General features: G+C 46.3%; 1 protein-coding gene across 1 annotated transcript; it reads right to left on the bottom strand.

Annotated features, from left to right (window-relative positions):
• Nucleotides 1-798: 798 nt before the first annotated feature.
• Nucleotides 799-1131, bottom strand: LOC136454852 (uncharacterized). The gene has a single exon (XM_066455108.1). The coding sequence runs from the start codon at nucleotides 1129-1131 to the stop codon at nucleotides 799-801; it is 333 nt and encodes a 110-aa protein (XP_066311205.1).
• Between the last annotated feature and the right edge of the window lie 16823 nt (nucleotides 1132-17954).

The following is a 17954-nucleotide window of genomic DNA, read 5'->3' on the forward strand; positions in this document are numbered from 1 at the left end:
GAGCTGGTCAGAGACTGTAATTGAATAAGTTTATGGGGGAGCCCCCGAGTGAATAGTCCTTTGTATTTATGAGTACATTAGTCCTTTTCGTGATGAAATCACTTTGTAAGCAATGAATTTTGTGCAAAAAAGTGAATATGTTTTCAACTTTCGCAACGGCAAACAACCTTTCAGTTTTTTCTCCCTCTTTTTGTAAAAGAGATTTTGGTGCCTTCCAACCCTTCTCATAGCTAAAGTCGCAAAAAATTGGGAGTGTGGGTGAGTTAATTCTGATTATGCCGGTGAGCAAGGAGGCCATAGCCACCGGGGCATGGGCTTCCCGTAGTCCTACCAGTTACACTCAGATTTTGTTTCCCAAAATCCTAGCCTTTAGGACTTGTCATGAGGAAAGAGGGAAGACTTAGAGAATGTTTGCAAAGATAACACAGAGAGTGTTTTCGTAGATAAAAGTACTTATATCAGCCCCCGAGTGAGGTCTGATTCCTCGCAATTCGCGGGGGTCGGAGGTCGCTAAAGATCAGGGATTTCTAAAGAAAAAACTGATAAGGAAAAGTATGCATTTATTTAAGGGTAAAAACGACATAGCTGCTCAATGTTCTAGGCATTGGCGAAGACCTCACTGTCAATGGTTTTCAACTTGTAGGTGCCTGGTCGGAGCACTTCCGCGATGACGTACGGCCCCTCCCAGGGTGGGGAGAGGTTGTGGCGGTCCTTGTTGCTCTGTATGAGGTGGAGAACAAGGTCCCTAACGTTGAAGGCTTGGTCTCACACCTATCGGCCGTGGTACCGTCACAACGCCTACTGGAACTTGGCCAAATGGAGGAGGGCGATGTTGCGGGCTTCATCTAGTTGGTACATGGCATCTTCGTGGAATGCCTTGGCTCTCTGTTCGTCATACGCTCTGATTCTAGGTGCTCCATAGTCAAGGTCTATCAGGAGGATGGCCTCGGAACCATAGACCATGAAGAAAGGCATGTAGCCGGTGGCCTGGCTAGGAGTTGTCCTTAGACTCCAGAGCACTGCAAGGAGCTCGGCGACCCAGCGTGTGCTAAATTTGTTCAACCGGTTAAAGATCCTAGGCTTGAGGCCCTGTAGGAGCATGTCGTTTGTGCGCTTGACCTGCCCATTCATTCGGGGGTGCGCGACAAAGGCCTAATCGACCGAGATGTGTTGTTCATCATAGAATCAAATGAACTTCTTGCTAGTGAACTATGTGCCATTGTCTATGATGATAGAGTTTGGTAGTCCAAAGAAGTGGATGATGTCAAGGAAGAACAGCATAGCTTGCTCAGACTTGATCGCGGAGATCGGCCGAGCTTTGATCCATTTTGTGAACTTGACTATGGTGACAAGCAAGTGGCTATAGCCCCTAGGCGCCTTTTTGAGAGGTCCAACCAAATTGAGCCCTAGACCATGAAGGGCCACATGATGGGGATCATCTGGAGTGCCTAGGCTATGAGGTGAGTTTGCTGAGCATAGTACTGGCACCCTTCGTAGGTGCGTATGATTTGCTCAGCGTCGGCTACTGTAGTGGGCCAGTAGAAGCCCTATCGAAATGCATTCCCAACCAAGGTTCTAGGCATGGTGTGTGACCATAGACCCCACCATGGATGTCGCCTAGTAGAAGCTTCTCCTGTTCGGTGGGGATACAGTGCTGCAAGATCCCGGTGTGGCTCCATTTGTTGAGTTTGCTTTCTACAAGAACGAAGGACTTGGCACAAAGTGCGAGCCATTAAGCCTCCGTCTTATCCATCAGCAGCATGGCACAGAGGAGGTTGTTGAGGTAGAGTGTTCTCTAGTCGTCTAGAGGGTCAGGCTCTGTCACAGGGTCCTCTTTAAGCTCCATGACATCATGCCCGGGCGGAGCCGTCGGTTGATCAGCACCCGAGGCTGGATCAGATGGGCCATCGTCAACCCACTCTGACCCTTCGTAGTGTATTGAGGGTTTGTGTTGGTCGCTGGCGATGATGCCCGTTGGCATCGGTTGTTGACCGTACGCCGCTTTTGCAAGTGCGTCGGCTACCTCGTTGAGGCGTCTTGGGATGTGATTGAGTTCAAGGACGTCGAATCTGTCCTCCAGCCATCAGACCTCTTGGTAGTACATAGCCATCTTGGCATCGTGGCAGCTTGACTCCTTCATGACTTGGTTGACAATCAACTAGGAGTCACCCTAGATGTCGAGGCGTCGGATGCCGAACTTGATGGTGATTCATAGGCTGTTGATGAGAGCTTCATATTTAGACACATTATTTGATGAGGGGAAATGGAGATGAACCATGTACCTCCTGTGGACCCCGAGGAGTCATACGAAGACTAGCCCCACACCGGTGCCATTCTTCATCAATGACCCATTGAAGTACATCGTCTAGTACTCTTGATCGACAACCACTGGTGGTGTCTGGACCTTGGTCCATTCCACGATGAAGTCAGCCAACACCTAGGAATTGATCACTATTTGGGAGGCATATGTGATGCCTTGATCCATCAGCTTGACTGCCCACTTCGCGGTTCTTGCCATGGCGTCTTGGCTTTGGATGAGCTCACCGAGGGGGAACAACGTCACGACTGTCATGGGGTGTGACTTGAAGTAGTGACGCAGCTTCCTCTTGGTGATGAGGATGGTGTATAGGAGCTTTTGGATCTGGGAGTAGTGGGTCTTTGAATCGGATAGTACCTCACTGATGAAGTACACAGGGTGCTACACCTTGAGCGTGTGCCCCTCTTCCTCTCGCTCCACTACTAGGGCAGTGCTGACTACTTGCATGGTGGCCGCTATGTATAGCAGGAGGGGTTCTCCGTTGCTTGGAGGAACTAGGATCGGAGGCCTTGTTAGAAGCAGTTTGACCATGTCAAGTGCCTCCTGGGCCTCGGACGTCCACTCAAAGCAGTCAGCTTTTTTAAGAGTCAATAAAGGGGGAGACCTCGTTCATCGAGGCGCGAGATGAATTAGCTGAGGGTGGCGAGGCACCCCATGATTCACTAAACCCCCTTTATATTCCCATCCTCGTGATGGCCAAAATCTTCTTCAGGTTGGCTTCGATGCCGCGCTCGGAGACAATGAAGCTGAGTAGCATGCCCCTTGGGACCCCAAAAACACATTTTTCGGGGATGCGTTTGATGCCATTTGCTTGATGTTTCACAAAGGTTTGCTCAAGATCAGTGACAAGGTGATCGGCCCATTTGTACTTGACTACAATGTCATCGACGTTGGCCTCAATGGTACGCCCGATGAGGTCCCCGAAGCATCTAAGCATACAGCGCTGGTACATAGCCCCAGCATGTTTTAGACCAAACAACATTGAGACATAGCAGTATGATTCGAAGGGGGTGATGAAAGATGTCGTGAGCTAGTCGGATTCTTTCATCGCGATTTGATGGTAGCCGGAGTACGCATCAAGGCAGCAGAGGGTTTCGCACCCCGAGGTCGAGTCGACTATTTGGTCTATGTGTGGTAAAGGAAATGGATCCTTTGGGCATGCTTTGTTAAGACCCATATAGTCAACACACTTCCTCCATTTCCCGCTCTTCTTTCGTACAAGAACAGGATTTTCTAACCACTCTGGGGGTGTACTTCCCTGATGAATCTAGCGGCCGATAGTTTTGCTATCTCTTCATCGATGGCCCTACACTTTTCCTCATTGAAGCGACACAGGCGTTGCTTCATCGGCTTGGAGCCTAGATGGATTTTCAAGGTATACTTGGCAACCTCCCTCAAAATGCTTGGCATATCTGAGGGTTTCTACGTAAAGATGTTTTTGTTGTCACGAAGGAAGTCGATGAGCGCACTTTCCTATTTGGAGGAGAGCGTGGTACCAATGCATACCGTTTTACCCTCGGAGCTGCTAGGATCTATGAGGATATCCTTGGAGCCCTTTGCTGATTTGAATGACTTGGTCAATTTCTTCGCATTAGGTGTTTCTTCGGTGACCTCCTCCTTGAGGGCGGCGAGTTCCCCGGAGGCGATGATTGCCATGGCATGGCCGCAGCACTCGACCTTGCACTCGTAGGCCTGCTGGAATGAGGTGCCGATGGTGATGACCCCATGGGGGCCCGACATCTTTAGCTTGAGTTATGTGTAGTTGGGGATGGCCATGGCCTGCTTCTTGGGCATAATGCCATGGAAAGGCGCTCGGATTAGGGGGAGGTGCATCTAGTTGACGCCCATCATGTTAAGCATCTTTACGTACATGTTGTTGAGGCCGCTGCCTCCATCCATTAGTACTTTGGTGAGGCGCTTTGGGCCAACGATCGAGTTGACCACAAGCGGATATCTTCCTATTTGTGGGACGACATTCGGATGGTCGGTCTGATTGAAGGTTGTGGCAGACTCCGACCATCGAAGGAAGGGAGGTGTGGCTGGTTGGATTATGTAGACTTGGCGGCATGTGAGCTTCTGACGGCATTTGGAGTCATAGGCTGCCGATCCTCCAAAGATCATAAAGCAGCCATCTAGTGTTGGAAATCTATCGTCCTTCTCCTTGGCATCATTCGTAGTGGGGGTAGGTTCCTTCCCCTGCTCTCCTTTGTTGGAGCTTCTAGACAAGAACTTCCACATAAGGCTGCAGTCCTTGAGCATATGCTTTATGGGAAAGGCGTGGTTCGGGCATGGCCCCTCGAGCATTTTTTCAAAGTGGTTTGGAGCGCCCTCTGTGGGCTTCCGACCACCCTTGCGGTTAGCAGCAGCCATGAGGGAGTCCTCATGCTGCTGCTTCCTATTCTTTCATTTGGTGGAACGATTGGAGGTGCGCCTTTGCTGACACCCTCGTCCCACCTTGCCTTGCCCTTGAGGCGATCGAAGATCACTCCGACCACCTCCTCTCCTGAGGCATGGCTAGTGGTGATGTCTAGGAGTTCCTTGGTGGTTCACGGGCCCTTGCATCCTAGCTTATGAACCAAGGACTCGTAGGTCATCCCAGACAGGAAGGCTCCTATTATGTTGGGGTCGGCTATGTTAGGGAGCTCATTGCACTACCAGGAGAAGCACTGGATGTACCCGAGGAGGGTCTCACTAGCCTTCTGACGGTAGTTCTCAAGGTCCCATGGGTTCCCAGGGCATTTGTACATGCCCTAGAAGTTTCCCACAAAGATCTCCTTCGAATCCACCCAACTCTGGATTGCGTTGGACAGCAGGTGTTCCAACAACGCCTGGGCCGAATCGGCCATGAACAGTGGAAGGTTGCGGATAATGAAGTCATCATTATCTGCACCACTGGCTTGACAGGCAAGTCGATAGTCTTCAAGCCAAAGTCTAGGGTTTGTCTCCCCAGAGTATTTAGGGATATTGGTAGGTGGTCGATACCTTGGTGGGAATGCAGCGTTGAGGATGTGTCGGCTGAAGGCTTGAGGCCCTGGCAGGCCAGAGCTCGGGCTCGGTCTTCACTGCTGTCATAGCGTCTGCCGTGTTGAGGATGATAGCTGGGTCACTATAGGTGCGCCTGTGGGCGTCAATGGTGCTGCATGCGTCACGGTTGTGGCTGAGATGCTGATGTATCTAGGTCGCAATGCACAGCCCATCGCCTTATGGTGCTTGGTGGACTGATGCGTCCCTAGCGGGACATACTGAGGGTGTACACTGGTGGGGGTTGGGCTCATGTCACCAGGACAATGAGCTTTCCGCCTGCTGCGCCATCGCACGCTCGAGCAGCATGCGTATTTCCTGGTGGGCCCAATGATCCTTGGGCATCGTGGCCTCTAGGGGGCCATGAAGCAAGGCTATTGTAGCGGCGATGTTCTGGCTTGCCCGAGTGAAAAGTGAGGAAGTGTTTCACCATCGGTGATCATCCTTCAGTTTACATCATGGGCCACGACGCGTGTGTGCCCACTGTCCCCACGGTGTTTGATCTCTTCATCGACCTCCACGTACTCCCGAACAAGCTGTTGTCCGGCTTCGTCTGTTTCCCACTTTGGGGCTCTCAGTTGCTCCATGCCTATGTGAGGTGGGGTAGCTATCCCCCTTTCAGTTGCGCTACTATGGTTGCCTGCCGGGGTAGTCTCCTCCATAGAGACGCTTTTGACATGTCCCTCGGAGGTTTCTGCCATGAAACATTCCCGGGAGGGATGGTGGCTTCCCCTGCCAGAGTCAGAGCCAGAGTCTGACCCCAAAACTTCCACGAGGAGGCTTTGGTGGGATTCTATGATGCTTTCAATCATCCCCATGAACTCGTCATTCGTGTGGGATGGGATCATGCGTTGTGCCACAAGGTGGCTAACGGCCGCCACTACATTGCAGAGACCGAATGGAAACACCATTAGGGCGCTCCATGCGGAGTGTTCTGGTGAGAGGGTGAGGCGGCGTGGGTCCTCCCTTGATGGCCGGGGTCCGAGGGAGACGCCGGGCTGGCGCTCAAGACTGCCATAGCCGGAGCCGGTGGAGGAGAGAGACTGGATGGCGAGATGGGCCAATGCCAACTCTCCTTCCACCATGACGATGAAGTCCAGGTCACTAAAATGCACGTGTGTGCCCAAAACCCAGCTAATTGCGTGGTTACCCATCCGAGGCCTGGTTTGGAATGCGCAAAGGCCCCTACCTGGCGCGCTAACTATTGGTGTTTTGAACAAACACCGACAAGTAAATTTATAATTGTTGCACGTTAGGCCCGGATGGTGCACTAAAGGACACAAGATTTATACTAGTTCGAGCTGAATGTCCCTATGTCTAGTCTACTGCTGCTTGTGTTATTAGTACCAAAAAAGGTTCATAGTAGGGGGTACAAATGGTCAAGAGAGGGACAGGTCCCAAGTCTCTGATGGAGTGGTCGAAAGGACGCCAAGAGCTCAGTTGCTGCTTGGCTGTGTGTTGTGTTGAATTGATCCATCAAAAGTCGGTCCCTTTAGTGGTTTGCCTACCCTCCCTTTTATAGACCAAGGAGGGAGTAGGGGTTACAGATGGGAGAAAGAGGAAAAAACCAAAGGTAGAGAAAGTCCTTTGAGGGCGCCAGGTCTTCCTTTTCCCTTGAGCCTGCCCTGCTGACATGGCAGACCACGCCAGGGATAGCATGTTCTGCCAATCCCGATAGGGCCGGGCTCTGACTTTGTTTCAGCGAGTGGTCATGTCCCATCCTCCCTCGGCGGATGGTGCGGTGCGGTGCGTGAGGGCACCAAGCCATGAATCTATGGGGAGTAGATGGGGAAATGACTATACGCCTATCACTGTAGATGATGTGTGTTCTTCCTTGGATTGTAGCAGTTGTCGTATGCCTATGTTAGTATCTATGCCCGAGGGCTGATGGCGGCGCCTACAACACTGTGGGACAAAAGTCGGCACCTACAACACATTCAAGCACTGTTAGGTCGGAAAGGGCTTAAAGCACCCATCCCATCATATCCTGATGGTACCTTCCTGTAGGCGTGCAGGGCATGGTCCTCGGTATGGTGGTTGACTCGAATGTCCTATCATACCCTATGCTTATCAGCATGAAGGGGCAGGGTGCAGTCATCAGGTGAGGTAGAGCCATCCCTCAATCATCGGGCAAGGCGGAGCCGACCCTCGGATGTCGGGTGGGGCGGAACCAGCCCTCGGACATCGGGCTAGGCGGAGCCAGCCCTTAGTCGTCGGGCGAGGCGGAGCCTACCCTCAGCCATCGAGTGAGGCGAAGCCCACCCTTGGACATCGAGCGAGGTAGAGCCAGCCCTCAGGGGTTGGTCGAGGTGGAACCAATCTTTTGTCGTTCGAGCAAGAAGCATAGCTTGCCCTCAGTCATTGGGCGAGGCAGAGCCAGCCCTCGAGGGTCGGGCGAGGCGGAACCAATCTTCCGTCGTTTGGGTAAGAAGCGTAGTAGCATTCTTGTCTGATTGAAAGCATCAACTTTCGATGGTTATTAGTTCCACCTTATTGGGTACCCCGGTATTAGGTCCCCGACACTATCGGTTCGTTGCTAACCGGCAATGATGGCCCGTTCGCATTTTATTGTTGTATAATTGATTTTAATTTATATTTTTCATGGAATTAGGTTTCACTTTATATATGCTATGTAGATGATAGGTCCATCAATATTAAACATTACAAATATTACGGTTATAGTTTAAATGTTCTTATCCAGATCTTGATCCCTCAAAATAAAAAAGAAATGTTCTCAGACTTCACAGATTGTGCAATGCTTCTTGGACTTCTTACAAAAATCTGGTGAGCCACTCTAGGCCATACTGGTCCTTGTACTTCATGGATTGTGCAATGGAAAATACTTCATCTTTTCCAATACCTCGGCTAAGATGAATTTTGCGAGCTCCGATTGCAGTGCGACGATCTCCATGTCTAACAGCCTTTGGTGGTTATATTTCTTGCGTTGTCATTCAAAAAAGATGATATCCAATGAGGAACAGTAAATCATTTTGTTGAATTATTAACAGACATAAATGAAATAGGGATTATACACACCAACTTATCAACTTCTTCCGATTTCCTGCGGATGTAGCGAAGCATTGCCCACATTACATAAAACCCACATTCATTGTTTCCCGTCGGCTGTGATAGGTACTTCCCCTCCATTTCGACAACCTTGAATGGGACCGGCATCCCACTGATATGTCTTCTTCGAACACTGAGCAACATTAAAGGGAGAAACATTAGAAAGCAGTATGTGTGATTAGAAAATAATATGTTATTAGGATCACTTACTAATTCAGCACTGCCACCAGTGCATCCAGATGATGAAATGGTTTTTTCTTTGAGTCCCACACCTTGATCGGATTTTTGGCAAGATTGACACAAATGAAGACAAAATTGTTGCTGCAACCATAGAATCCTAATTATCGAATAATCTTAACAAAAAAAGAAGCATAAAAATAAAGCCGAGAACACATACTCGCAGTTGTAGGCTAGAAGTATGTGGGTTTTCTTCTTCATCGTGAATTCATCGAAAACAAAAATCAATGTCTATTTCTGGTCTTCCATGTCACATCCATGGAGGCCTAGACATGTCCTCTCATTGACACTCAAGGGGTCCAAGAAGCCTATGTAATCTCATTTGCTTTTATAATGCAATATTTTGCTATACACCTACATAAAATCATGGGAAGTGCTCAAAAGTTAATAATTTGTGCCTCGAGAGAGTAGTTAATTGTAATATCGTGCGTGTAGGGTACTTACATTGTCCATAGTGTCAACATTTGAACATCGAGAGAGCATTTCTGGTATAGCTAGAACAAGCACTCCCACTCGACATTGAACTTCTCTTCTTCAGGATAATGGAAAACATGTGGCGAACAGATAATAACCTCAAAACCAAAGTCGTCCGTCTCTGTTGCTTGAGGCATGTAATATTCATGTAACTAGCGCATATTTGTTGTCAGATTTTTATACTCATGATCGGGAACCAAAAGATTGCTCCTTTCATACTTCATTGTCGGTGTTCCCGTCCCTTGTACATCATAATAGATGTTCGCGGCCTCTTCCATGGTTAATCCTAGGTTGTCTTTGATGTACTTCTATATGTTCCTTAAATCTTTATTGTGTATTTCTTCATCTCTTGTTGTAGCGTATTTATTCTATGTTTGCCTTTCAAATTTGGACTTCAACAAAAACGAAGGCAGTGAGGCACAGAGATTGAAGAAACTAACACAATCTTCCTTCGAGATGTGTGCTGTAAATTTTTCTTTCTTTAAGGTGGTAACGCTGCCACTAAATGGCCTTTTTCTTTTCTGTTGGTCCACTTTGGGAGCATTAGCGACCGAATCCAAGGACCTTTTCTACGACTGCGAGGATGTCCTTGATCTTATTTTGGGCTGAGGTGGAGGAGGAGGAGGATGACGACGAGAATTCTGTTTTCCTGGCGCTGATGAAGATGGAGGAGGAGGAGGAGGAGTCTCTTTTCTCGGGGCTGATGAAGATGGAGTCAAATGAGGAGGAATAGAAGGAGACCTCTGTCTTCTCGAGGGTGATGGCTTTGGATGAGGAGGGGAGTGATCTCTATTGGGAGATGGTGAGTGATCATCGTGGGTGGGCGAAGACTCGCAGTCATCCTCATCATCAGAGGACAATTGATGGTCAAGCTTAATGAAGCACTTGCGCCAGGCCACTTGAGAGCCCTTGTTTTGACCAAGTTTTGGCCTGTCTTCCACTATAGGATACTCAATAGGTATCTTGTTACACTTCTTATCAAGTATTATGTCAATGGTGACACGAGTGTACCCCTATGGAATTGAGTGGCACCTTGTCCTTTGTCTATTCCTGATGGATGTACAACTTGACATTGATGGGTTTAGTGATGCCGTCCACTGGATGAGGCACATTCGCCTCTTCTTCATCGAGCAGGGTTGATCCACAGCTGCTGCGACCCCTAAACTGTGGGCTAAAGGCAGTAGGAGTAGGGTTTTGTGGTATTCCTAACCCCTTGGATAGTAAAATTTGCTCGACTCAGGCTTCAACAGTCGCCTCAATCCGTGCTTCCATTCTGTCTTCCATCTCTTTTAGTCGCCTCTAATACTCTACCTCATGTTCCGCTCTACCCTCGAGCGGCTCCGGTAAGTGTTAGATTCTTGGGGGAATGCTAGTTTCCAAGGAACAACACCGGTTCCTCTAGTGTGACTAGGGTGCTCCTTGGTTCTGATTGCTTGGGTGAGCACTTCTTTCTCCCTATTAGAAGCGTGAGTCCCTTGCCTCACCTCCTCAATTACCTAGGAGATCCTCTAGATGAGTTCACTCATGGGTTGATTTGTGGAGCTAAAGCTCCCATCCTCGGCATGCCATACATTCCTCCCCATACAGTATAATACTGATCTGGCCTCCCAATCAGCGATCTCAACCTGAACGCCTTCCTCAGCAAGGCGATCCATCTTTTGAAGTTATGCTTCAAATTCTGGCATCTTTTTGGCGTAGCCATGAGAGCCGAGATGATGAGGATTCATCGCTTTCTATGAGTTCTCCTTATTCTTCCTGCTTAGTGCTAAGTACTCCTCAGATAACCTATATTCCTCAAAATCCTACTAGAAGTCCTTCTGCCTGCTAAGCTATCCACCATCAAAATCTGGCTCTTTATTTTGGAGGACAAAATTCTTGTACAATGTCCCCTTGAAATTCTTGAAGCATGTCCCCATGATTTCTTTTGCTTTTTTCTTGACTAACTCCCTATCATACTCGATTGGGAAAGTGAAATACTCTAGGATCTTGACATCCCATATGTAATCCTTCTCACTTTTAAGAACCCTCCATGGGTCATCATCTTTCCCAATCCACTTTCTATACCTAATTGGGATGAAGTCCCTAACAAGTAACTCGAGGATAGTCTTGTATTTGGTAAAACCTATAGGCGGTGAGAGTGGATCCTCAAATTCATCAAACTCAATGATGTGCTAGTGTGCATTCCTACCTACAGGAATCTTTGACATGCCTCACTTGGATCTAGCCTTCCTGCTACCCGAACCCTCTGGCTCCTCGGCCGGTGGAGGCTCCTGCTAGAGACACCAAGTAAGTTATGACCCTCTCAATTGATGAGCATGTGTGGCTACATAGTCACATGATACCAAAGTTACCTGGCCATCTTGGTCATTTTGACCCAGATCGAGTAGTCTGAACAGGGTCCATGGCTGCTCGTTCTCACCATCCTGATTGGCACCATCACCGTTTGTCGGATCATACGGGTCTCCTATCCCAGCGATATCAGCTGCTTCTTGTTGCCGATCTGTTCTTCGGTGACAGGGTAACAGGCGACGATGAGTCATGGCTGTGACATGATCGTGGCTAGTTTTGGCTGTGGACAACTACTAATAGCATATGTTCATATATATATATATATATTAATTTGTTTAAAGCAAAGTCTAATAATAAGTCCACATACAACGAAGTCAAATAATAGCATATGTTCACCTAGAACAAATTCATTGTTTGATTGACCACATACAACAAAGTCCACCTAATGTTCTATGAAACTAAGCCTACATCAACTTCTAAATAAGAAAAACTATGACCATAGTCATAAATAAAAGCATGACATCTTTCCAAGACCAAGGAGCAATTCTCCTAATCTTCACATCTCCGACGGGTGGCTTCTCTTCAATCTCTAGTGCCAGCGGATGGCCATGGTTTGCATTCATTGGACCATAGTAGGCTAGTTGCCCATGGTTTGCAAGGTAGGCCTGTTAACACTGGATTTTGGTCGATTCTGGAAGATGACAGGTAGACCCACATGCGGGAAGAAGGGTGTTCGGCAAACAACGCAAGCGGTCGGCTAAATGCTTGTGCGGTCGGTTATTCTGGAAGGCGGTAACTCCATTCGGGAAAACAGAAGATGGCAGGCAAGACCGATCGGAAAGATGAGAGTTGTATTAATAAAGGAATCTATAAGTTTAGGGTAAGGAATCGTAAGTTTCCAAGTTTGTTTAGAAGTTCCTTTGTAAATCGTAGTCCTTTAGGACTCACATTTTGTCTAGGGTATAAATGTTGACCCTCGACCATTGTAAGAAGGGTTCACAACCAAATCAATACAACCGGCCCCGTGCCAACTTTCGAGTCCTCTTGTCGTGTCGTCGAGTTCTTCGAGAGGAATCATCGATCCGTCGACCTCCGTAAGTTCCGACAACCTTGTTATCATGTTTAGTATCATGCGGTGGATTTAGACATGGTGCAAGCAGTCTTGTTTGTTTTCAATGGTCGTGCGGCGGATCTTTGCTTGACAATCAAGAAGTCTTTGCTTATGCTTCGTTTATGAGTAGATACCGTGCGGCAGGCGTTTACTCATATGCTTAGTGAAGGCGAGATAGTTATCGGCTCTATATTAGATATGGCAAATCTAAATAGATTCATTAAGTTATCCAGTGTTGCATGTTTTAAACCTCTTATATATTTGTAACACACTTCTGCCCAATCTAGATTGATATTGTTCGGACTTCTTTCTCTTGTGGTTTTACTCGTGCTTCAACGATCATTGTCTATTCTTATATTACCCTTGCAAAATAGATAACATGCTCATAGTGGCCGAATTGTCTTAATCTAGATTGTCACATGTTGCGGGTTCATGCATGTTAATCACGTTTAAGCTTTAACGAAACTAGGTATCGTGCGGCAGATGCAGGTTTTAGTTTAGTTTAATCGCTTTTATTTGTACGTTCCTTCTTCATGGATCCCAATTCGGTTGGATTGCCGAGCTTGGTTATGCATTAACTCATAATTAATTTCACTTGTTCAAACGTGTCTTCCCATGCACATGCATTCGGCAATTAGGTTTTTACGTGCATTTACCTTACGATTAGCTGAATGGTTTATGAATTTGTTGGCAGACAGCTCTCTATAGCCGTATGTCGTTGTAAGTGGCTTCAGGGCCGTACATGTGGAACTGTCCGGTATTACCCGACATGTTCCGGTTTGACATTTAATTGTTTTATCCCTTGTTAGTTTTCAGGTCAAACTGACTGGCACGCTTCCGGATCACGAAACACCCGGGAACCCAATTGAAGCCACGCTTTTCGGCTTGCTGTGTGTGAGGCACAGTACGTCACATTTTGTGTCAACACACTTTTTGGCACGCCCGGTGGGACAGTCTGCTAGTTCAAGATGGCATCTGAGATCAACAATGATCATGTTCTGGACGTAAGCATGGCAGAATTGCCAGATAATTACAAGGATTTAGTGCTACAAGCATGTGAGCAATACCAACGGAAGTGTTTGATGTCTTTTTCCAAAAACAAGAGCAATAAAGTGTTTCAAAAGCAGTCAATGCCAAGGGTTCTTCTTCCGCATCAAACTGATTACACTGAAGAGGAAGATGCTCAGAAGATGGCAGCCCTGATCTATAAAGCCATGGGAGAAACCATGACAAACCATCACACAGCTTTTCTGAATACCTTTCGGGCAATCATGATCAGTACTTTTGGTCCAATGGTTGATAAATACTTCGAAGAAAATGTTGGACCACTCAATGGGCCGACGCTTTTCAATGTTCCAAAGCATCAAGAGAGGCCTGTTGGAAAAGAAGTAGCGTCGCCTTCAAATATAGGTGGATTGACTCATACTGAAAAGCAATCACATCCCACCTATGGCCAGGTGACATTTGGTACCACAGGGGAAGTGCCACCTTCGGCTTATAGAGTTTCTCCAATATCAAACAGATTGCAAAAGAATATGTATGGTGATGGGTATCAAGAATTTACTGATTACAGTGCTATCAATGCTATGCCAAATCCAGGGTATAGAAGTGTTTCAGGATTGCCTTCTGGAGTGCAAGTACAAGGAAATCAGGATCCAGGCATTGATGTTTTGATGCACAGGATGGCCGATATGATGCAAAATCAGTTCGGCTTGAAGCCAAAGAATCAATCCTATTCATACAAGTCTCCTTATCCAGAATGGTACAACAGAGTGGCGTTACCTCCAAGGGTGAAGCCTCCGACAGATTTAACTAAGTTTTCTGGTCAAGATGATACTAGTACCATAGAGCACGTCAGTCGATACTTAATGCAGCTTGAAGAAGCTGCTTCAGATGAAGCTTGGAGAATTCGATATTTTCCTTTGTCTCTTACAGGACCAGCTTTCACATGGTTCACGTCTCTACCAGCTCATTCCATTGGTACGTGGGCAGAACTAGAACAGAAGTTTCATTCATATTTCTATACGGGTACTAATGAGAAGAAGTTAGTTGATCTCATGAGTCTGAGGATGAGAACAAATGAGACACCATTGGAATATCTTCGCAGATTTAGGGAGACCAAGAATATGTGTTATTCTTTAAATTTACCAGATGATCAACTACCTGGAATAGCTATAGCAGGAATGTTACCGAATATCAGGGAGAAGTTGTTCGGTTTGGAGTTTGATGATCTTGGCCAACTTGCACAGCGTTTAGCAGCTATGAGTAACCAAGCCCAAGGATTTAGGAGAGATAATCGCTTTTAGAAGAACAATGCCACTAATGAGGTGTATCAAGGTTTTCTGGATGAAGCGACTGAGTATATTGATGAAGATGAGATAGCTGCAGCTGAGTTAAATTGGGCAAAGGAACCCACTCAAGTTAGTCAACGCTGGTTGAAGCAACAAAAGGGGACCTATGATTTTGATGTTACTAAGGCAGATAGACTTTTTGCATTGTTGATAAAGGAAGGGCGCATCAAGCTGCCAGAAGGACATCCTATGCTACGTCCTGAAGGAGTGAAAGACAAAAAGTATTGTGGTTTCCATAACACTAATTCTCATTCTATTAATGATTGCCGAGTATTCAGAATACGAATCCAGAAAGCTATCCAAGAGGGACATTTGAGGTTTGATGGTAAGATGAAAATTGATGATCAGCCTTTTCCACAAAATATGATTTCTTTCTCTGTGAATATGGTCTCTGCCAATGATCTCAAGGGTAAAGGCAAGGTGAAGGTGTTGACTTCTGAATAGAGCAAAGGAGAGTGGTGCTGTTGACCCGGATCGGCAAGTCACCAGTAAAGAGCTGCAGCAACGAATTCGGTTTTAGAATAGCCGAACCGAAAAAGGTCAAACTTCCGAACCTAGAGTTACATCACGTATTTTGCTAAACAAGTGGCAGAGGGAACAAGAGAAGGAATACTGTAAGAAGCAATGGTTTATGGGAGAACGCCGGAGGTATGAGGAAGAAGTATACCGAAGGGAGCAAGAAAAATACATGACAGAACAGGAGCAGTCTCATTGGGGTTGTTCGTTCTTTAGGCATTGTTGGAATGAAGGTTTGAGGTTGCCTGCAAGAAATAATTGTCCGGAGTGTAGTGTTCAGTACTCCGAGTATAGGCAATCTCGAGTCAACCGCCGTCCCGTCTATGAAAGACTTGGAACAAAGGTTCCTGAAGATGATCGGCGCTTAAAGATAGGTGGCTTTGAGAATCAGCAAAGGAAAAGAGTTGCAGGTTCGGGTTGGATTCATAATAGAGTGCATGATGAGGAAGCTGACATCTATAAATACGTATGGCAAAAAGGACAGTGGTGTCCTCCAGGCCTGAGGAAAAGTCAGAAAAGAAGAGTGCAACGGTTGAGGAATAGGGAGCTGGAATTGGAAGTTGCCGAAACAAAGCAAATATGGCGTCCTAAAAGAAGCCTGATGGATGTGGTCCTTCGGCTAATGCTTGCATGGCTTTCTTCCTCCCATCAGAGTTTATAGCTCCCGAAAGCCAAGATGTCCAAGAAGAGGTGTACTCTGATTTTGATGAAAGTGAATGTCAGGATTTGATGGCTCAGCTTGTATTAACACAGCAGGCTGTTTTTGATAAACCAATCAAGAATCGTCACTTGAGACCACTCTATTTAAAGGGATATGTCAATGGCAAGCCTTTAACTAAGATGTTTGTCGATGGAGGGGCTGCTATCAATATCATGCCTTATACTACCTTCAGGAAACTTGGGATGACTAATGAAGAATTGTTGAAAACTGACATGGTGCTCAGAGACTTTGCTGGCAATCCTTCCGATACCCGAGGTGCTATCCATGTCGAGTTGACCATTGGATCGAAAACTCTGATTACTACCTTTTTTGTCATTGATGGCAAGGGGGCATATAGTCTACTCTTGGGCAGAGATTGGATCCATGCTAATTGCTGCATTCCTTCAACCATGCATCAAATTCTCATTCAATGGATTAGGAGATGATGTTGAAATTGTACATGCTGATGATTCGGTAAGTGTTGCTGCTACAGAGTCTACCTATTGGGAATATGAAGGCGTTGATTGTTTCTCCGGAAAAGTGTGGAAAGAAGGTCCTGTGAATGTTTTCAGCGAGGACCAACAGCCGATCCAAGCAGTCGGCTCTCATAGTAATTTTTAATGGGAAATCCTGTCGATGGCAACAAAGGAAAGTTGGGACGTGGTTTTATGTCGGCTGATAAATTGGAAGAAATTGATGTTGGTGATGATTCTAAGCCAAGACCGATGTATATTAGTGCAAAGTTAGACCCAGAATATAAATCAAAGTTGATAAACCTGTTGAAAGAGTTTAAAGATTGTTTTGCTTGGGATTATACGGAAATGCCTGGATTGGATCGTTCCATTGTTGAGCATCGATTACCCATTAAACCTGGATTTCGTCCTTACAAACAACCTCCACGGAAGATATACAAAGAGGAGGTATTAGCCGATGTAAAGAAGGAAGTTGAAAGATTAATAGAAGCAAACTTCATTCGGCCATGCAAGTATGCAGAGTGGATTTCAAATATAGTACCGGTATACAAGAAAAATGGAAAAATGAGAGTTTGTATAGATTTCAGAAATCTTAATAAGGCAACTCCCATGGATGGTTACCCAATGCCAGTTGCCGATTTGCTGGTAGATGCAGCAGCAGGTTATGAGGTCATTAGTTTTATGGATGGTAATGCTGGCTATAACCAAATTCTTAAGGCATTAGAAAATATTGAGAAAAATAAATTACGCGTCGCCAAGTATTATAACAAAAGGGTTAGGCTGAAGCAATTCGCAAAAGGAGATTTGGTGTGGAAAACTGTATTGCCGGTTGGAACAAAGGATAGAGCATTCGGCAAATGGTCTCCAAATTGGGAAGGTCCTTTCCGAATAGTAGAGTGTGTACCTGGCAATGCATACATATTGAAGACTTTATTTGGGGAAGAGTTTACCAGAGCTATCAATGGAAGATTTATTAAGAAATACTATCCCAGTGTTGAGGTTGGTTCGTGAATGTAGATCAGAAAAACGACAAGGAAAAAATTGCCTTTAGCCTAAAAATCAGATACAAGACTGAGAATAGCCGATATCATTCATATCGCCTTTAGCACAAAATAGCCGATGCAGTTTGCATCGCCTCTAGCACAAAAAATGTTTGTCTGAAACTGGGTTGTTTTCAGCATTTTTTCTGACAGTCGCAAGTGGAATTTTACCGAAAAGAATCAAAGAAGTAAATATTATTCCAAAAGACGAGATTGTTTATAAAGTTCATCCTAATACAAACTACTCCTCAAATAACTTGTTGAGGACGGATTGGGGGTTTGTGATTTCGGCAAGGGCAGCAGCATGATCGTCGTAGGCCTCCAGACGCTCATCGATGTCGTCGACTTCGTCCGGGCGT

This window comes from Miscanthus floridulus, chromosome 5, assembly GCF_019320115.1.
Source record: "Miscanthus floridulus cultivar M001 chromosome 5, ASM1932011v1, whole genome shotgun sequence".
NCBI lineage: Eukaryota > Viridiplantae > Streptophyta > Magnoliopsida > Poales > Poaceae > Miscanthus > Miscanthus floridulus.

Excerpts from the sequence above, each read along its gene's own strand:
- LOC136454852 (XM_066455108.1), bottom strand. The coding sequence starts at position 1,131 with ATGAATGGGCAGGTCAAGCGCACAAACGACATGCTCCTACAGGGCCTC.